Source organism: Siphateles boraxobius, unplaced genomic scaffold, assembly GCF_051911475.1.
Source record: "Siphateles boraxobius isolate OS27281-9 unplaced genomic scaffold, OSU_SipBor_1 41, whole genome shotgun sequence".
NCBI lineage: Eukaryota > Metazoa > Chordata > Actinopteri > Cypriniformes > Leuciscidae > Siphateles > Siphateles boraxobius.
This window is the reverse complement of record NW_027509042.1, coordinates 4,886,902-4,909,427: the sequence shown is the minus strand read 5'-3', so window position 1 is coordinate 4,909,427 and position 22,526 is coordinate 4,886,902. Positions and strand designations below refer to the sequence as shown.

The following is a 22,526-nucleotide window of genomic DNA, read 5'->3' as shown; positions in this document are numbered from 1 at the left end:
GACTGCAGTGACGCTACTAGCAGATGCAGGAAGAACTAGTAAGGAGAGCGGGGAAAAAAATGTTGCGGGATGAACAAAACTGTGATAAGTCCGTATTCTTTGCTTTTTGTAGCGATTTTTTGTTTGTTTCTGCATCAATGATAACATTATTGAGCCCACAATACTGCTGCAGCTTGAACATACAAAGAAACAGAGATGAATGAAAACTCTAACGCATACACACACGTTCAATATGGACACATGGCCATGTGACAGGAAAAGCCTTGAAAACGCTCAGACAGAAAAATGAGCTCATAACAGGACGAGCAGTTGACAACGCTAGTGTTCTTGCTGAACGCGTGTACGTGCTTGTGCGCGCTTGAAACAGCACCGTCATTCTCCTCTGTCCCTCTTTGCAGTCTGGGAGTTGCCCTCCAAGTAGCCAGCATTATCACTTCATAGCACATTTTTCTCCTTCAAAAGGAAAGATGCATTATTTGCAATACTTGCGGATCTTCTGTCTCTCAAAGCATCTCCTTCTGCTGCGAGTGAGTGAACCAGAGAGTTAAAAATAGCTCTCTTTCGCTCTCCGCGCTACGTTTACATAAGCGTGGGGGGGGGGGGGGGGGGGGCGCACTTCCGGTCTAAACGGCTCAGGCCAGCGTCTGATCCACAACAACCACCAGTGGATGCGGGAAAAGACAGGTCGCGCATTCACACACACATGCGCCACAATGCAGGAAACCTTTCAATGTATACCCAACCGTGTTCAACATTCATACCTCCATGTCTTCTAAATGTGTCTATTTGTCTAGCACTCATCTCTTTTTTTCCACGGTCTGTCACTTCTGCCCTAATCACATTTCTATTTCCCTCCCTCTTGAATGCATAAATCAGTCCGATACATGCAACGTGCTAAGAAAGTCACAAAAACAATTGTACATCAAGTCAAGAGAGTCGAGTGCAACCAATCTGACTAACTATTACATATATATTCCAATGCAAATCAGCTTGGTTAAAATTGCTCTTATTTAGCTTAATAATAATTCTGCACAATTAAAAAGCAATTCAAACCCAGGAATACTCACTACTGTGCGCAGTCGATCAGTTGATATTCGTTGGATCTTTCGAAGCAAGCTCTCACCCCTTCATCCTGCCACAGGGTCTTTGTGTGTTCATAAAATTCCTGTTGGGAAGACAAGTGGAAGAGAGGACAAACCCATAAACTAGCTGTCGGAATCCAGTCATATCTTTTACACACCTTTGTAGTTTGGCCACATCATTTTCAACGTGTTTTTATGGTTTGCAAGAACTCTTTAGAGCATGCTAACCTGTATAAAAATAAAACCCACCACAACTGACTGGTCCATTACAGACTCTGGACGATTCTGGTTCGGTTTCTGATTTCAACTATTTTGATTCTGATAAAAAATTGGTCAAAACTAGGCTTGCTACGATAGTCGGTGTTACACGGTGTTCAGTCACAACACCGGTTTCATCACTTGCCCACCACGGCACCACAAAAAAAAAAAAAATTTTTAAAGCATTAAAAATATTTAACGCAATTACGCAGTATCCGTTAAGTCCTGCCTATTACACACACGCGTCAGTATCGAGTTCTCTTTTGGGCTTGAACAAACCATAACACACACTAATTATGCCAAAATGTCAGTTTTGTCGAGTGTCCTCATAAGAGCAGTCTTAAATGATTTAAATAAAGTCTTAATTGAACGCGCTGACAGACAGGACCAAGCAGGTAATATTTAATATGAAATAAAGTCTCAACTTTCAAATTTGGTCAGTCAAAGAAAATTAAACAATAAATAGGCCTACCGTTTTGTGGCTCTTTAATGTGTCATGACCAGGGCTCGAGACTAATGGCGTCCTATCGTCCTGGGGACGATAGAATATGTGTTTAGGATGAACAGAAATATTCTCCAGGACGAAAGACATTTTTGTATGTGTGTTCATTTATTACTAGCCTATTAGGCTAACTTACTTAGAAAATGCCAAAATTAACAGACCAAGCGCTGACTACAACGGAGCGCGTCTTCTCATGCTGTTACTATAGTTACCACTATCACTGGCCGGCTACTCACCCGGAGATTTGTTCCGCGGTACATCTATCAAATGGCTTAATGACATCGCAAATATATTGTGCTGGTTAAACAACGGTAAGGTAAAACAGATTGAGCACCAAGACGGCCCTGCATCTCCTCGAACCCGAGTAGGACTACAATTCCCAAGTTTGATGCGAGTACAATTTAAATTGATTATTTTATTTTTATTAGTCATTGGATTGAAACAGTCTGCTAACTTCTTGCTACTAACTTTACTTAGTTAGTAGCTAACGGGCACTACCCTGGCTATGTGTGTGTATATTAGCTAAAGCATTCATTTAGATTTCAATATATTTGTGGTCTTTTTTTCTTAGTATAATTTAGGGTGACCAGACTTTCACGTTTTCTGGGGAAAGTCCCTGTTATTGGTGCAGTGTTCATTTAGTTGACGAATAATTTTCGTCATTATTTTCGTCAACGACATTTTTTCACGGAGGAAAACGAGACGATAACTAAATAAAAAATAGTTTTGAATGACGAAAATCTATTGACATTTTCGTCAACGAATAAAAACTAGACAAAAATGTTAGATAGTGACGATTTGGGAAGCGATCCAGTCAGAACTGATGTCCTGCATGTGTGGTAGATGCGCACATTTGTACTGTAACGTGCTGATCTACCCAGCGGCACACGGGTTGGCATGCGTTGTCTCATAAAACGTTAAAAAATGTAAACGTCTGGGAAAATGAGTAGAGCAGACAGACATATAGATCTGAATAAGAGTGACGACGCAAAAAAAGAGCTCTATTCAGTACGGTTTTCTGTGCGCACACACCCGACCCGAAGCGTACAGCCATGCACATGTACACACACAGTGCGCGAGGACTGAATTGAGGTCTCTTTCGTGTCTGAATGGAAAAATACACACAACATTATGTCGAAATGTCTGTTTTGATGAGTATTCACGTAAACTGTTGGTTATGTCTTGAACATTTTAGAGTGTATCGGATGTGCATCAGTGTAATTGGGATCGCATGTCATTGGACAGGATACGATGTCTTAAAGTGACAGTGGGTAATAAACCTAATGCGCTCTGTGTCCTTAAAACCTGAATCCTATCCAACCAACTCAAAAAGTTTTGAGTTGTATGTATTTTTATCTTAATTTTCGTACGCAAAAAAAGAAATAGAAAAAAAAAAAAAAGATTTGTTCTGCACGTATACAAAAAAGCATTTAATTCCTGTTATTTTTTATTAAATCTGTTTTTTTTTACCTGTTTACAGACAACTACTTTGAATGGAGGTAAATAAATATAATAATATATAATCAAACATTTTAGCGTTTATTTTTATTATGTGACTAACAACAATAGATGATAATAACAGAGTACCGAAACAACATTTTTATTTTGGGACGGTTGACATTCACTTTAGGACGGTTCAAATTGTTTTTCAGGACGGTTCCAGAAAAGTTAGTCTGGAGCCCTGGTCATGACAGATTGCCTCAGTTAAAGCCAAGTTCAAATCCACCAACGTTAATCTACTAACTCTCCTGACTGCTTTGTCGGACAAAAATGGTGGATTTTGATTGGTCAGATAACGTCAATAAAACCCCCTGCAAAGGATGAATTGACGCTAATTTAAAAGTGAAAGTGAAGTGCACACTGCCGCACCAGCTTTTTATAAGCGATGTAAAAAAATTGTTTCGTTTTCAAATTAGCAACAATTCAGGGCACAATAACAATAACCACACCATTATGCATGCCCGTGCAAACGCGCCCATTTTACGTTTGCCTTTAAAGCAGCGATTAAAAAAAGCCCCCGCCGATGATACCAGTATTGTCACACGTCGATTAACCGGTGGGAAAATATCCTCACCGTCACATCCCTAGTCAAACAATTATTCAAATTGTATTTTTTATTTTTTATTAAAAATTTCAGATTTTAACAGAACACTAATTCAGTGTCAATAAAAAAAAAGAAATTGTATAGGAATTCCAGGGACTGGGGACAAAAATAACAACATTTCTAATGAGGAATGTCTTTGAATACATCACGTGTACATGAGTTTACAGGGGAAAAAATTATTGATTCCCAACCCGATTTAAATTCTGATTTAGGATTTCATCACCTCGTAATGAACACTGAAGGCCACAAGGAAACAAACGAGGTCTTGAAAGATGAAGTAGTGTGCTTTAAAGCAGGGGTTCTTAAACTTTTTGGGAACAGGGACCACTTACAGGTGGGAAAATTGGACTAACTTGAACTCAGGGACAGTTCATCCAAAAACAAAAATTCTGTCATTAATTACTCACCCTCATGCCTTTTAAAACCCATAATACTTTTGTTCATCTTCAGAACACCAATGAAGACATTTTTGATTAAATCTGAGAGCTTTCCATCCCTGCGTTGACAGAAATTTTGGACTAAACCGCTCAATTCATGTGGATTAGTTTAACGGTCTCTATGAAATTTTTTAATCGTCAAAGTGTCAGTGGCGTAGCTGTCAATGGAAGAACAGAAAGCTCTCAGATTTCATCAAAAATGTCAAAAACGTAACTACAAAATGTCATGCTATTGTAAAATAAAGAAAACAAACAGGATTTGTTTTCAGCTGTCTCAGTTTAAACATCTTTCTGGAACACATCACAAAAATTAACCAAAACTCTAATATTACTTGACGCACAGACATGAGAAATATATCTAGAAACTTTTAAGTGCCTAATTATTAGAAGTCTACGTTATGGTCGGCACTGTTAGCCTCGTGGGCAAGTGTGGGCAACCCGAGTTCAAGTCCCGGCTTGTGGACCTTTCCCGATCCCGCCCCCACTCTCACCTCACTTCCTGTCTAGCTACTTGTCCTATCCTAATAAAAAGGCAAAAACGGCAAAACTAAATGTTACATTTTTTAAAAAAAAATGTAAGTCTACATTTTGATTATTTGACGTTAAATGCATTATACAAGTTACTTTGGAATATAAATTGCAGCACGTTTCAGACGATAAAAATGTGACTTGTAGTCCGTAAAATATGGTATACAAATTATTTTGGTGACCCTCTGGCTATGGGTCACGGACCCCACTTTGAGAACCTCTGCTTTAAAGACAAAAAATAAAGCCAAATTAAATTACTTCATTTTACAAGCTGTAGAGGACAATATTGGAGGTAGATGTTAGCATTATACAGTTCAGTTAAGCTCTTCTGCTTTCTTCTTTCGGATAACAGGCATAAAAATCACCAAACAACATACGCACTGCATGTATAACAAAAGCCACATTTATAGAAGAGTTCAAGACAGAACTAAACGGTTCTGACCACCCACTGCGATTCAGATGTGGTGGTGAAATATGAATGAGCATTTGAAAGCATATGAAAGAACTTCCAATAAAAGCAGGACACAGACAGCTTTTCCACCTTTTAAAGCTGTTTATATGTAGTGCCCATAATGGCACAAACCTGACCAGCAAACGCGCAGGGACAAAGGAAGAGCGACACCGTGTCCCAATAGGGAACAAGACTTTGTCTCGCTTGATCTTTGTTTGTGTGTTTGGAAATGGTAGCATTCCCTTTGGCACAACTCCTTTAACATAAAGTAGTAATACTACACTTAAACATGTAGGACTGAGAATCACGCCACCCACCAACTCTCACTGCTCTTACCATAAACATTTATTTTGTGGTTATCTGAATTTTTGTATCATGCTATTTATGATTAAACTTTGTTTCCATCATTCAAAAATGTTAATGGAAATCTACACGTGGCATTAAATATAACAGTAATCTATACATGTAGACTAAAACTGTTCTGCAATGGATAAGTACCATAACTTTTGAGTATTTCAACAGTTTTTACTGGTGTTTCTAACATTAAACTTTTTGAATGCACTTGGCAACTGTTTGGTAAAATGACAGATCCTCTTACTGAAAAAAAACCCATTAGAGTTGTACAATGAAATGGCAAAAAAGAAAAACGCACATACATTTTTAGCCATTCTGCCCAGCCCTCGCATGAGTAATGCTAAAGCATTTTGTGCGCGTTATTTTTATTAATCTCATCTACATCTGTTTTTCTCTCTGTCCTTATGCTAATACTCTTCACCAGTTTCCCCCTAGCTCGATAACTTCACAGCAAGTTTATTTTTTAATGGAAATATTACAACTAAGCCATTCAATAGTGTTAAAATAGCAGTCATTTACTAACTTTCCAAACAATGGGACTTTATACCCTAAAGTGACATGACTGAGTTATAAATGTCAATAATTGCTTTGCTTTTTATTTTTGTCTCTTGCTTGCAACACAATCAACCAGTCAGACTGGTTCCCAGCAGGCCCTGGGGCCACCGAGGGAAAGAGAGAGAGAGCGAGAGAGCGGGTGGGGCACTATCTTCTTTGTAGTAACGCAACTTCCTGCATTCAGTTCTGAAGTTTCACAGTTAACGATCAACTTGGAATCACGCAGTTATCTAGACGATCCGGTGACATATCCAGTTTTTAGGTGTCAAAAATTCCAATTCATTGCATTCATAAGCTAATAATTCTAGTAATGTTCATGTAAGGATGTAGCTAACTATTTAAAACCTTGTCTAAACCTGCAGGTGAGCTGTTTGTGTTCTCTATTTTTAGTCCATAGGGCCACTAAGTTTGAGTCATTAAATACTGAGTAATTAAATATTGAACAGGCCCCTTGGGCGGCTCTCCACTGCCCTTTCCCTAGACACAGAGCACCTGTATAGGTGATGAGGGAGCAGGGAGGTACTGGGTGATAAGGTGTGTGGCTCAGGTGAGGCCCTCTTAAGGGAGAGTTTAGAGGTTATTACAAGTAATCAGTCGTAATGAACGCCACACCATTATACCCGAGAGTCACACGTGTACACACACCCACGTTTCCCATGGTGGGGTGCTTTTTCAATTCACCAATGTGTTGTCCCCAAGCAAAGAATCGCTTCTAATTATAATTGCACAACGCACCCCAGGCAATACGACCGAGGAGAACACTCAAAACAAACTTGTGCGGTCTGACAAGATCCACGACAATTAGCCAGAAACTAGATGCATGTAACACTTATTTTTTAGATGTACATACAGTGCTCACACACTTCTTTGCCTTTTCTACATTTAAACTGGATCTGTCTTTAATTTTAAAAAAAGTCATGTTTTTTATAACTAAATACGACTGTTCAGCTGAAAAAGGCGGAACGTATCACTGAGACGGTGCAAAGACTCTGGGGTTATGGAGTGACAATACCTTTCTACTCACCGTTGTAAACTCAAAGTCCTTCTGATTGGCTAAGTTGAGGATGTAATCAATTCTAAACTTATTTGCTTGACAGGCTAACTGAACTGGAGGTGCCAACATGGACATTGCCGTCACAATAGTCTGTAAAGGAACAAAGACAATCAGAGTTTCAGTTGAGTTCACATTTGTACATGTTGAGATTACAAGTTAAACTCAAGAACCTTCAACACTTACCTCTATAGCTTCTTTTATATTATTCTTGATGTCTTGAATTTTCTGTTTTTTCTCTCTGTAAAAAAAAAAAACACTTGGTTACAACGTAATAAAATAGCGTTACCCCCGGTTTCACAGACAAGGCTTTAGCTTAGTCCTGGACTAAAATTCATGTTTAAACTGAAAACAACTTGCACTGGCGTATCTTAAAATATGTCAGTGCCACTGTTTTGTCTCAAGATGCACACCAGTAATGTTTTTTTCTAAGGCATGTTTATAAAAGTTACTTAAATGTCCTAATTAAAGTAAGGCGTAATCCTGGCTTAATCTAAGCCCTGTCTGTGAAACCAGGCCTAATGTCATAAATGGTCATAAATAACTTAATACTATCTTAATACTAATACTAACTTAATACTCAACAAAAATGGTTTATATATTTATACTGTAATTTGAAGTCTATGTTTGGATAATCCATTGATTAAATGGCCAACTTTACAAATTAAGGTGCTTTATTGCTATTTATAACTTTCTCTTTCTACTTTCTTCGTTATAATGAATGCAAAATGAATAAGTCCCACATTATAGAACACTGGAATTAAAAACGAAAGACTTGTAACTAATATTATAAAACTGACGGTTCAGACTCTAAATTCTTATTGGATAAGCTGCAATGGGTGCAAATTGTTATAAATGAGCAAAAATACAAACACGTGACCATACATAAACTGAATACCATATTAAATGCATGTAAATGATGTATTAGTACATGGTTTGTATATCATGCTCAAATATATCTACCACAGCATACATGGTATAACAAAATATCTAATATTACACAGCATATACCACCAAACCCTAGCATTAATAATAGTCTTTTTCCTGAAACTTAACTAAAATCTTATTGTCTTGTTTCTGAAACCAAACTTTTACTATTGACTAATTCATGCAACTATTATTTATTTTGTCTTAAATTATCCTTAAATTTTTTACCTATGTCGAAATCCTGATCCATATTTCTGTAGCCTCTGTAGTATTTTAGCACACCTCTACTACACTGATCGAGGAGATTATAGCAACTTTACAAAAGGTAATATCAGAACTGGTTTTAGACCATCCAAGCATTTCTAGATAGTAAACTACTTATTGAAATAAAGTCAGCATTTAATTATAATGGGATTTTCAGTGAGCAATATCCATAGTACATTGATAATAAGTCATATCATGAAACAAAAAGCACTGCATTTCATAATAAATAGATACACAATAAGGTTATACATATATCACTCTGAAATACATCAAGAGGACAACACAATATCATAAGGCACACCTTTACCACAATGATTTGAATTTCAACATCCTCCCAAATCTTCAAAAGGAGGAGTGAGACCATCACCGAAAAACATTACACCACGACGATGTTGCCAACAAAATGGCATGACGAATGAGTTGGGGTTTGTTTATGCTCTATTTCATACTTGACTGTATGCTATGGTTATGGACGCAATAAAAAAAACTAGTCTTGAGTTTAACTTAAGTGGAATCAAAAAAGTACGTAGATGTGAATTGTGAAAGCCATACTTACTCAGCATTGAAGCCATTGACATGTAAAATGCGCATCTGTTTGACTATGGTGCTTTTCCCTGATTCTCCAGCCCCTGAGAGATGAGCAAAAGAAAGATATAAATCACAAGGGATGTGGGAAGAGGGGGAGTCAGATATCACCTGATTCAACAGGAATAATTCATTAAATTTCACAGTAGCATTTCTTTTATAAAACAAACTAAACAGAAAATTCCTACTAAAACCCAAAGCACAAACTGTTTATGAATTATATTATTATTATTATCATCATTAATAATGCCATCATAACAATCATATTCATAAACCCCTTTTATATGGAATATCATAAATTTGTCTATTACTATACAAATAAAATGTCGCCAGTTTAAGGTTTTAAAATAACCACATGCTTTATGAATACACAGCAGTTGCTTCCATATTTCATATCACACAAGATTTCAAAAAGACTCTTCACTCATTGATTGATATTTCATTCAATTGTGAATACTCCAATAATCACCAATCATTGCAAGTAAACCTAAACTAAAAAGTAACTGGTAGCTATCCATCAAATCTAATGTTAAAGAACTGTCTAGAAACACCACCTATTTGAGAGCCATAGTTGTCAAACACTGACAAAGCTGAATGATTCTACAATTTATGCTCAATAACGCACAGTTGTCTGAGTTTCCAATTGCTAAATATGAGAAGAGAGTTAACTTCTCCCCTGTAGATGTGAAGCACAAGCTACAGGAGCACCAAAACACCTCAGATTTAGGCTTTCAGTTCAGATGCATGACGAGAACCTCTTTATCACAACACATATTCTGTTACCAGGCTGTGAGTGTGTTAAATAGGCTTGTTTGCATACAGGAATTGCACTTTTGTGCTCCAATTACACTGGTACACATCCCTAAATCATATATCATTACGACACACTTCAATCATGGGTATCTAGATATATACCCGTTTCCTCACTTAAATACCAGACATTATGATTTAGAGTGCTTCGCTATGTTGAATACATGGGATTTTGATTTAGAACAGGGTACTTTTAGGCCATGTGTATAGCTCAAGCATGCTCAACAAATAGGTTGTTGGAGAACTGAGTTTTATCAAAGTAAGACAGACCAGACCCGTCTCTTAAACAGAGACTAAATCAAATCAAACCAATGTTCAAACATTTTCACGCCTGGCTACGAAGTCTGTTGAAATTGAAATGCTTGTTGATTATATCAGATTCAAGGTAAGGTAAGTAGTGTTAGACCAATATGGGTTTTTTTAAATAGCCCAATATCTAGAGGAACAGGGTGTTCGAAATAATGCTGATATAAACATACTACAGATTAATGAAAGCAAATAAGACAAAATTTCTATTATTTTTTTTTTTCAATATTTAGTGAATTCACACAAAAGTTTTAAAAAAGTGTATCATCTATCAGTAGATTTTGGAAATGACAATAAGTGAAATGACCATTTATATTAATCGCCTGGTTAATACAACGGTCTATAACAAATCTAAGATATGAATGTTCAAAGCATATGAAAAAAAATATTAACTGATCTATTCAGCTTTTATTTCAAATTTAAAAGTGTAAAATTATAAGGGGGAAATATCATTATCATTTTGGGGATGCCCAGAATGTTAAAACATAAAATAGAACTATGCAAACAATCCTCCATATAAAATGTCATAATGATTCCAAATGTCTTGAGATATCTCCCAAACAACTTAATTCAGAAATGTTTACATAAAGTTATTTTATTTCTATCTACATGAGCAGGCACATTGTTACTTTAGTAGAAACAATCCTAAACTCATGAACACAACCCTTAAGAAACATTTAATGTGTTTGCATATATCTCTATGAGATAGCTGTACGTGAATTATAAAATCATGTGAGACCAAACATTTCCATAATGCAAACCGTATTGAACACAAATCAGATGGGAATGAATGGAGAGATTGAGTGGTGTAAGATAAAGCACCACAGGCCTCCAGCCCTAGCCCTGAGGTGCCCACTACTACGGCACAGGAATCCCAATCGAAGCGCGTGTACCTACATCACTTACTCGAACAAATGAATCAAATTCACACAAAACAATACGTGTGACAGACCCCGGTGACGTCACACGCCTCAGTCCAGCAGTGACAGAAGAACCTCAGCTTTCAGACCAACCTACCTAACAGTAGTAGTCGATGAGTTGCTCTGTAGATCTGTTTGTCTTTCTGGAGCTGTTTCTCTATCTTTTTGTTAGCTTCTCGCTGGGCCTTCTCCTCATTTCGCTGGTCCTCAGTTTTACTGTTGCCCAAACAACCCATTTTCCCGAAAACCCAAGAAAAGTTTTGGGGTGGGGTGGTGGTGAATCTACCGAATGAATAAATGATCCAAATTCCTTGATTGGCGTCCGATCAGAACACTTTGATGGAAAACCGGGACATTTATACTTGTATGCACATGACTCCCCTGGATTTAGTTGATACGGGCAGGGGAGCACGGGGAAATATGAAAGCTATGGTGACTAGTATTGGCGAGAATAGGTGCTGGTGAAAACACACTAGGCCAGCCTACAGACGGCCGAGTCCTGTCGAGCGCTTGCTGCTATAAAATATGAGATTTCTGTGTATGGATGTGCATCCAACGAAGCCTTCGACGTTACATGTAGGATTTCGGCTTTCCCACGACGTCGATTTAGCAAATTTCCCGTGGCGAATCCATGGTCGGTGTCCCGATATAACGACTGACTCCTATTAAAATCATGAATAGCTCCACAAAACGCTACTCTTTTCGGTATCTTGCTGTCGAATCCGTTCGCCGATGCAACGACACGGAGAGAACGAGATAGAACGGGTGGCTACAAATTAAAAAAATAAATATTTCCACCAAAATGACGGCATGTGGATCATTCCGCCCAGCGCCGTGGCCGACATGAACCTTTTAACTCCGTTACGAAACGACGTTTGTCTGCGAGGGAAAATACGGTGGTGTTGGTAAAAAAAATCGCCTCAGATTGACGCTATTTTCCCTTCTGTTCTGCTTATGGTGACTGATCGCTTTTTTTCGGCTTGTCCAAATCAAACGAGGCCCTTCGCCGTCTTCTCCGTTACTGTAATTTGAATTTCTGCTCACATCCGTAGGCTTTGCTTTGACGCGAGCGGCGATCCTTAACGGTTCTTACAACCGCAGATACAAATGTGACCGATTCCGTCGATATTTCACCGGTTAACGCAGTCCGAGTCCGCTGTCAGGCTACGCTTTGTATCCCTCTTGAATTCGGGTGGTAGATCATGTGCATTTGGATACGTGAAGATAAATCCGATACCACAACGACAACGATGGATCCCTTACGGACGGAGCGCGTTGAATCCCAAATTGTGGCAAATGAGTTCTTTTCGAGGGTGTATTTTTAGCGATTATTTCCTTTTCTCAGTGAATTGTACATTGAGATAGAGAGAGCGTTGAAGAGATGGGTGGGGCAAACAGCTCTCATTGAACCCTGAGTATGGGCTAATCACATGACAGCCAGAAAACGTCAGCAAGCGGCGATTCTGCGGAGGAAAGGCGCCCTCTTTGAAGACATGAATCATACGTGATAAAGTTAGCGATTCACCCGATCTGATACTATTTACAGTTATCGCTGGTTATATGTAGGTAGTGCAATATACTCTTATGTTTAAAGGATACGTTTCTGAACCACAGCTTAAACTTTAAATGATATAAATATGCGCATCTTGCATAGGATTGGGAACCGATAACTGTTTCCGTTTAAAAAAAATCCGGAGGTGAATAATAATTGTTAATGAATAATGGTTATTGAACGTGCATTGTGCATCCGAGGCGGATGAAACAGTATTTAAATAATCTAACCAGTGTAGTTAGATTCCCGAAAGGATGACTCTTATGAGTCGGTTCTTTGTATTGAATCAATAACATACCGTGCGACTAGTGCGTTATGATTCCCAAACGATTGACTCGGTTCTTTTTAGTGAATCAAACATTTATAAAATCGCACGCAGAACTTACTAAACGTGTACTAAAACGTAACAATATTATGTTTATTGTAATCAGTGGCATTTTATAAATAAATAACATATTTTCAAAATTATTTTCATTTTTGGCGGGTATGATTTTTATTTTATTTTGAAATTCTCATTTTTTTGGCACTCCTATGCAATACGAGCTCTTCTTCCAACGTAAAAAATGACTATTATTTAATTAGTCAGCATTTAGAAATTACAAAAAGAATGTTTGAATTGAAGTGTTTGTTAAAATTTGTCCATACATAATACTGAGGACTTCCTATTTCAATGAATGTTAATTAAAACTTCCACTTATGAACTTTAAGAATTAACTGATGAATTTGTGCAAGGCACTTAATTATTAATCACTGCAGAGTAAATTAATGTAATTGTTCATAGGAGCAGAAAACAGATAATACATTAGTTAGGCTAATTTTCGTAATAATTTGAAGGTGTATTTTACAGCCACGGATTTAGGCATGATTGCAACAATATGCAACCAGAAGTAAAACCTGTTGCAAAGCCATGTCACAAGCAAAGGTATCCAAACTCATGTTCATTTACATGGATTAAAGTGCTTTTATTATAATTAAAAGCTTCATACATCAGTATTAAATTTTCCATTTCTAACCTAACCATTTGTGAAGATTTACTTGTGCAATAGCCTATATGAAATTCTGAATCAACAAACCAAAATAAATCAGAAATACTATAAAACAATCTATGACTTCATGCAGCATATATATACTATTCTGACAATTAAGACAACATTCATTAGACTAAACAGGATAGCAAAGACTTCTTACGGGTTTAAAACAATGGCTCTAAATTAAAACTTAATAAAAAATGCTAGGTCAGGTTTTACTCCTAAATGATTTTAATAAAAATTAGTCTGAGCATATGCAGTGTGTTAATTTTTCTGTGTAAATATATCATATTCATCAGACCTGCCAGAAAGAAAATATACACTTGCATATATCTGGCAATAAACCTTATTTATACTTTATAAATTGTTTTGTGTACAGCCCATGCATTAGGTGTGAATTATAGTCTAGACTAGAGACACAGAGCTGTTAAGAAAAGAAAAGAAAAGACAAGGCACTGACATTTCATTCAAGCTATAGTAACAGCCTAAAGCCAAACATGTATCTGGTGCCTTGATGTGTCAACTTAAGTCATAGATTTTTCAAATATATTTATATTGCTCAAAACAAAGGCTTTAAATAGTGACATGATAACCAGAGAGTAAACCAAAGAATCAATGTGATGTCACCACATGAGATAAACTACATTGTGGCAGTGACCGAATTGGAAAATGACGTTTAATTGAGCTATTTTTCGACAAACTGTGATCTATTTTTGATCCCTTAATCTTTGTGTGGTGTTCGGGATCAGAGACTAAACAGACCCATTTGTAAACAAAGTCTGGTTTTACAGTGAGGTTGTATTAAAAGTAAAAAAATCAACACAAAGTTAACTACACAAGCCACCATCTTCAGTTTAAATTCTCCAGTGGACACCCAATTAAATTCCATTCTGAGACTAAACTAAAGTTATCACCTTTAAATAAGGATGCATGATAAACTGATTATAACTCTTGGGTTTGGGTGATCTATCACCAGAAGGTGGCAGCATTTCTCTAATATTTGATCTCCAGCAGACATGTTTTTTTGTGGAACACACTGTAAAAAATCATAGTAATTTTAATAGTAAAAGACTGTAAAAATGTGACAGTAAAAACCTGTTAATAGGTTAACAGTAAGTTTCCTTACTATACAGTGAAAAACTGTAATAGATTAAACATTACATTTGATGTAATTTTACAGTAAAATTCTCTTCAATTTAGATTTTGAAAGTGTAAAATTTACAGCGAAAACCCATAAATTGACATTCCCATAATTCCCTGCGTGACACTTCACATTTGATGTATTTTCGTTGAAATTACTGTTTCTTAGTTTTTTCAAATAAGTTATGTACATTAGGGTTTTATGGTACGTCTAATGTTGTTTAATTAAATGTTTATTGCATTTTTATGTCATGTCTGTTAGCATGATGGTGTTTAGTATTTGTGTGAATTACACTGTGTATTTACTACATTGTGGAAAAGCTGCTTGTGATGATCTTTGATTCATCATGTGACTTTCACATCACCACCTATGGTTGTTGTCAGTGTGTTATAAAGGTACAAAACAGATATTAGTGTAGGTTGGTATTAACATTATATCAGTTAATGAAATAAATGTTTTACTGTAAATTTAAGTGAAATCTGTAAAACCAAAAATTTTACTATCGTATTTTCTATGGTCAATTTCTGGCAACATGCAGCTGCCAGTTTTTTTACCATAAATATCATGGATTTTTTTTTTACAGTTGAGATTCCCAAATTGAAGCTTTTATTCACATATAAACATTCACCCAACTCACACATTATCGGTGGTAAACGGAAGCTCAACCAATGAGGTTTATTCTTGTTCATTCTCATATTATTGCTTTAAATTAAATAAAAGCTTAAATTAAAATCCATTTAAGGAGTCCAATAAGGATAGACCAATATAGAGTGGTGCAGGTATGACATCACTTTGTAGGCCAAAATGAGGCTAACGAGAGTTAGCATTTTAGCATTCCGGTTCTATCGTCCTGAACTCAATGTGTTTTTTTTAATGGGATTTTGGTTAAATGGCTGAAATAAGCTCTGTGCTGAGCTCAAGCTCAGGATACTTTCATGTTTTATTCAATGACATAAAATACATCAGTGTTACCCCACTCGTGATTTTTTAAAGCTGGTTGCTAACAAGTAGCTAAATGGTACTACAGAGGCAGTCGGGGAGATTAAACGCCTTCATGCTGATAAGGAAAGCTCAGTCTGCTTTTACAGACTCATTATGCTTATAATTGAGCTCTTATGAACTAGTCTAACTCAAACTTTTCTGGGAAAATGTTTTCGAAAGCTAGTGATGGTGACGTTGAAGCGTCCGTGGTGTAGTTCGTTTACAGCCCACCTTTAGCTTTTTACTTCTGGCGACTGCTTTAAGCCTTTAAAATTCATAAAAGTTGTGTTCATCAGTGAAAGTGATTTTGATGGACAAAACTTAACTGTCATAAACTTTTGTTGATCACAGAGCTTGTTTATTTGCGATAGTCCAAAAGCCTATGGAAAAATCTAAATGGGTTTTTGTTGAGGGAACAAGTGTGATGCTAACTGCCAATTGGCCTACAAAGTGACGTCATACTAGTACCACTCTATATCAGACAATATTTCTGTGGCCACATTTGCTCTGACATACTTTTCACTATCTACCTTCAAACTGCGGTTAAAATCACAACTGTTAAACGTTGTGGGTGATCTTTCTTGAAGGGGGTTTGATTGCAACTGTGTCTGTTTCATGTCTTGTTTTCTATTTATTTTTCTATATATGTATATATATTCCTCTTCTTTATGTATTGATGTCGTTTGTGATTGTAAAGCACTTTGGGCAACCTGTGTTGTATTAAACTGTGCTATACAAGAATAAGAAAGAAAGAAAGAAAGAAAGAAAGAAAGAAAGAAAGAAAGAAAGAAAGAAAGAAAGAAAGAAACTGAGCAGTGGTGCAACAACAACAAAAACTTTAATCCTGTCTCCAACAGCTTTGTCAATGGTAGGGATGCACCGATATGAAAATTTTGCCTGATGCCGATGACCGATAATTCTTTATATTTGAAAGCCGATAACCGATATATTGGCTGATAAATCTAAATCCAAAGTTTTATAAAATTTTGAGAGCCTGATTACAAAAACAAAAGTCTCACCATTAAAAACCTTGTCACGAACACAATTATAATGTTCTCATCTCATGACAATTTTATGTAGCCGTTATTACAGACTTGCTCTGAACTGTATTTTCCTGCTTTGAAGTGATTTCAATCATATTTCAAGCAAATTCAAAACCATCATGGTGAACAGTGCACATCTGAAGTGTCTCAGCTGAAGATAATAATCCATTATTTGTCGGCTTTAATATATCGGCCAAATTTTCAGGCCGGTAACGATAACATTAAAAATGAACATATCAGCCGATACCGATATGGTGCCTGATATATGGTGTATCCCTACATTCTGCTTTCATTTCAGAGAATTTTATTGTGCAAAATAAATGTTTCTCATTTGCCAAAATTACTTATTTATTATTAATTATAATTAATTTGTATTATGCTTTATTCTGCCTTTATTTTGTATATATTGTTTAATATTTTGTACTGTTTGAGTTTTATCACAAAATGAAATGAACAGAACATGTGCTTGAGATGTGTGTTACAAAGACATGAGTTTAATAGCTCGCTGAAAAAGTAGAGGGAGAAATGTTTTTCTTACTCAATATTTAACAAATTCTTACTCTTTTGAAGAAAAAATGAGTAGTGTTTGCAGGGCATTCTTGGTCTCCCAGAAGTCTCTGTGATGTTCTTGTCCCTCCTTTAATGTTCTGGGTTTTTTAAGCCATTTTTTCATTGGACAGTAAGCGGTATAGCACTGTTTCACAATGAGGTTTAATACAGTCAAACCTTTAAGTCAGGACCCATTTTTGTCTTTTACATAAGACAGCCCCTTTCAAAGAAAGAGGTAATTCTTGGAATTAGTCGGCCTTCTCTTGTCTATTGTTATATTAAGAACTGCAGGCCTTCGTCAAGATTTTAAGATCCACTGAGACTGGAGCAAAAACTAGCAGTGATAAAAGTTCCGGCATGCATTACGGACGATTCGGGCTTAGCTGTTTGTAGCCAGAGGTTAACAACCACAGACTCTATTAAAAACTGGATGTGGTATGTATTGAATGTTTTTTTTTATTTTAATTTCATCCTTCATGAGAGGATGTGATTCTGTTTAAGTGAGTAATAACACCATGCAATCGCTTAAACTAAGATATTACTCCTGTGGGCTTGCAGCTGCGAGCAGTGAGTTCCAGCTTCAACAACAGAGGCAGCAGTCAAAAGTGGCCACATCAAAAGAGTTAAGCTACAACAAATTTCATTGAGGTTGATTAAAATGACAAATTATTATTAAAGTCCAAAAGCAGAAAGAAGGCATTCTATTGACACACTTCATAACCACACTTCCTTTTTAGACGAGCACACATATCACACAAACACCAGCCAAGCCCAATAAAACACAAACACACAGATCGTTTTCCAACATTCTAAGGTTGCAACAATCAGCTTTGTTTGTGTGTGTGTGTCATCTGTTTATGAACCGAGCGCCCGCATGACTAGAGTATTTTGGTCACAGTGCTTAACAGTTTCTTCGTTTGTGTCGTCGGGCTGCCCTCCTTTTCTTGTGTAACTTGTTAATAAAAAGAAGAAGCTCTCATAAAGGTAGCAGCATATGAGGCCTTGTGTAATATTACTTTATCATACCATGCATGGCTGCTCTAACGCTGTTTACACCTCCAGTAAGTAAAGCCAAGGGGGGAAATCCAAGAATTCAACGAGTTTGAGAAGGGAAAAAAAATGAGGCATTGATGCTAGGAATTTCTTGGGATTCATAACACACCTTTAAATATAGAATCAACATGTATTCCAGTCGGATGGGCGTAAATTCATCGCATCTTTTGGTTTACAGAAGATATTCGGTGGCACTTGGTTTTTATCCAAAGAGGAAGTTAAGCCACGCGACTACTGCAGAAGTAGGCGGAAGGGGGAAAAAAAATCAAATGTATATGCAACAAGAATAGCACTGCAGTTTCAGAAAATAAAATGGTCTTCGGAAAACATTTTCACTTCACCTTTGTACAATTTTAGACTAGAATCAGCAGAATGGCTAGATGTACCGGTATGTTCTGCAAAAAGATTATTGAGTTTTTTTTTAGTCATACTATAATTGACTCTTGTTACTAATTATTTTACTCTTTGCACGCGCACACACACACACACACACACACACACACACACACACACACACACACACACACACACACACACACACACACACACACACACACAGTCGGGCCAGTTTAGCTGCCACAGATTAGATGCTGACCAGATGTTTTCACTGTTATGACAGTTCATGACAATCACAGAACCAGGTTTAATCCGAGTTAAAGTGCTCAGTCCGTATGATACTCAAAATGATACCCTCTTTTTGCACTATATAGATTTTAGAGAACATATTCAGAATAGTGGTCAATTAATATGCATTATCAGTGAAAATCCAAAAACCAGGGTGAGCAGTTTCCACCAGAATACCACAAAAAAACAGACACTTTCCAAGGACAGAGAAACAAATAGGACCGGAAACTTTATAAACAAGTGGCCAGAGGGTAACACAAATTTTCACATGGTTTGATGCTATTTTTGAACACTTAGAAAAAACGTTCTACTCTCCTCTAACTTTCAAACAACTCCTCTTCTAATGCATAAAAGGTTATGGGCAACATTAACTGAAAAGGAATGCATTGATGCAACTTGTGAATTCCACTCTAGTATATTATCTGGATACTTTTAGCATTATTTCGCATTCAATGACTGTGACAAACTAATTCTAACATCATTCTAATATTGTATACTAATTAGGATGGATAGTATGAAAATTAGGATGTGTCCAATATTTGAATTTTGCTTAATAACATTTCTGGTTATTTGCTTATGTCTTTATAAAACAGGAGACAGAAGGAGCGGGACAACTCCACCCACAAGAATTACAGTACTAATTCCTTCACCTATCAAAATCAAAACTACGATTTAGACAACATTATAAACTGAAGAATCAATGTAAGTGATGGAATAAAAATAAAAGCTTCACGTTTCTGCTTTTAAACCATCTGCCTTGCCTAGCTTGCATCTGCATATCCATAAGTGTATTACTGTTAATGCATTTTCTGTTATTGTTTTTTTTATTCTCTGGTAATCAACAGCAGGCCACAGATGCTCTCCATGGATGCTTGTATTTAACTTAAAATAGTCTTTTTAGTCATGATGCCCTGTAAAAATATGTACTTTGTATTAGGTCTAAATGATGAAGAGAGTAAAAAGAGTAAATGTGAGTAAAGTTAATTTAATTTAAAAAAAAGATCATTTTAAAATGTGTGCAATACAATAAATTAAATATCAACCAACAGATTACGTACACTGTAAAAAAAAAAGTTGCTGCCTGAATTTTTAAGTACAATCAACTTGAATGTTGAAGTCATTTAAACCTAAATTACCTTAAACTGACTTAAAAAAAAGTTGAATCTAGTATATTGCTTATAAAAAAGTTGTGTTTTTTTTAGTCATGATGCCCTGCAAAAATATGTACTTTGTACAGTAGGTCTAAATGATGAAGAGAGGAAAAAAGAGGAAATGTGACTGACGTTTAATATTTTTTATAATTTTAAAATGCTTATAAAGCCATAAATTAAATATCAATTAACATACTACATACACTGTAAAAAAAAGTTGTTGCCTTAAATTTAAGTACAGTCAACTTAATTTTAACTTAAATTACATTAAACTGGCTTAAAAAATTTTGAATGTTGCTTATAAAAAAAGTTGAAAATTGCTTAACTTATTTTGATGAGTTAAAACAATGCAAAAACACATGTTATCGTAACTTATGGATCATATACGTTTTTACAGTATACAGTAGATCTATGTCAAAATTATCGAATGGTTCAGGCTATTTGTTACATACAGTGGAGAAGGTCAACTCCCTAAAGTGATACAGGCCAAAATCCCAACTTTGAAGCATTTAAAACTAGTTGTTATCTTGTGCTTATTTTGTTTTAGACAGACACACAAAAATCACGCCACTAATATTGCCAATGCTTATAAAACTACTACAGTATTCAGGTTGAAATGATGGTTACCACGGTAACGTGTTTTAAGGGGCCAGACACAAACTTTGCGTTAGCTGCATCATCATCAGCTTGTGGCTGCTATTTACCTCGACCGCCAGCAGATAAAGTAGTCGCACCATCCCAGAAACTCGTCTCTTACCTAATAACAGCAGCCTGTGCGTTTGCTTGTACTCTCTCTTCTCCGCTTTCAGGCTCTTGTCAATGTTTCGACTCCGTTTATTCTCCGCTTTGACCCGCGCCCTCTCCTCCTCTCGCCGCCGTTCCCGCAGCTGCGGGTCACAACTGTCCGAGTGGCCGGACTCGGCATCTATCCCGGGGTTCGCACCGGTCCGACCGCCGGTGTATGTGATGGTCGAATGTGATAACCTAGATCTGAAGCTGTGACACATACCCATGGCCAATGCTGGGATCGAACCGTCAGCTGATTAACATCCGAATGGAATAGTCTTGTAGGATAAGAACACCATGATGATGATGATGATGATGATAATGGATATCCAGGTCAGGTGGAGAGAAGGCTCGCTATTCCCTTACAGCCTTATCGCTCGGGCTTTCCAAAGGTGTCAGTTAACCTCATCGGATTTTCCCTCAGGTTCTGATATTTACGAGTGGACAGTAGTGAACTTTGACCTGACACGCATAGCGTACTTTTCACTGTTTGTTATTCTTGCTCTACTGTTTCTGGACCCCGCTCCAAGTCCCTCCTTGTCCGCCGGAGCTCTCGCGTGCTGATCTGAGATCAGTTCTCTCTGCCGTAACTTTTGCACAATCTTACATTTTCACGAGCAGCAGGGGGAGTCACTCACTCCGTGACGTTGTTTAAATATTTGTGGCTTCACAGATTATTTTAAGGGAGACGGAAATTTAAAAAAAAAAATTAATTACATCATATTATAATTGTGATTAAATTCCGTATATAGTAATAAATATGTATATACATTCTAATAGAACTTACACTTATTGAGTGAAACGTAGTATTTATTTCAATGATTCCCCCTGGCGTTAATATTATCTTGGTTGTTATTCTTGTTGTATAATGTTGTTGTTCATTGTCAATAAAAAAGTCAGTTTTGTAAACAATTTATTTATAATTATATTATATGATTGTTATTATTAATATATATAGATTTAATTTTGTAATAATCTATTGAATTGTATTCTATTTTATATTGTTTTATAGTGTAAATTGTTATTACAAACGATAGATAGATAGATAGATAGATAGATAGATAGATAGATAGATAGATAGATAGATAGATAGATAGATAGATAGATAGATACCAAAATCTATAACCATGACTCAGTAAACATCCTGTAGGGTGCGAAAAATAAATTGTAAAAATAATATCCTGTAGGTGGCGCTATTGTACACCATTATGCAAGTTCATGACAAACTTGACAGAAAGCATAAATAGAAGCATCATACTCGTTCAGACCGTGTGTGTGTGTGTGTGTGTGTGTGTGTGTGTGTGTGTGTGTGTGTGTGTGTGTGTGTGTGTGTGTGTGTGTGTGTGTGTGTGTGTGTGAGAGTACAGAGCATAATGTTTTATTTTCTACATGTTGTGTCATGTTATGAATCCAAAAGTCTAGACAGATGTCACATGTGGAATGAAATGGGCTGAATAAAAGACTGAATATATAAAAGTGAAGCT

General features: G+C 36.5%; 1 protein-coding gene across 4 annotated transcripts in view; it reads right to left on the bottom strand.

Moving 5' to 3' along the window:
• Positions 1-21,628, bottom strand: part of gnas (GNAS complex locus) — a 35,363-nt gene extending 13,735 nt beyond the window's left edge. The window contains exons 1-6 of one of the 4 annotated variants that reach the window (XM_077197909.1): positions 21,014-21,628; positions 9,070-9,142; positions 7,509-7,563; positions 7,296-7,415; positions 1,813-1,872; positions 1,068-1,165 (exon numbers count right to left, since the gene is read on the bottom strand). In XM_077197909.1, coding sequence (XP_077054024.1) covers positions 1,068-1,165; positions 1,813-1,872; positions 7,296-7,415; positions 7,509-7,563; positions 9,070-9,142; positions 21,014-21,269 — 662 coding nt within the window. In that variant the 5' untranslated portion in view covers positions 21,270-21,628. Of the gene's footprint in view, positions 1-1,067; positions 1,166-1,812; positions 1,873-7,295; positions 7,416-7,508; positions 7,564-9,069; positions 9,143-11,231; positions 12,568-21,013 lie in introns of those variants that run through there. The other 3 variants (XM_077197911.1, XM_077197910.1, XM_077197912.1) reach the window with 3 other exon arrangements.
• Between the last annotated feature and the right edge of the window lie 898 nt (positions 21,629-22,526).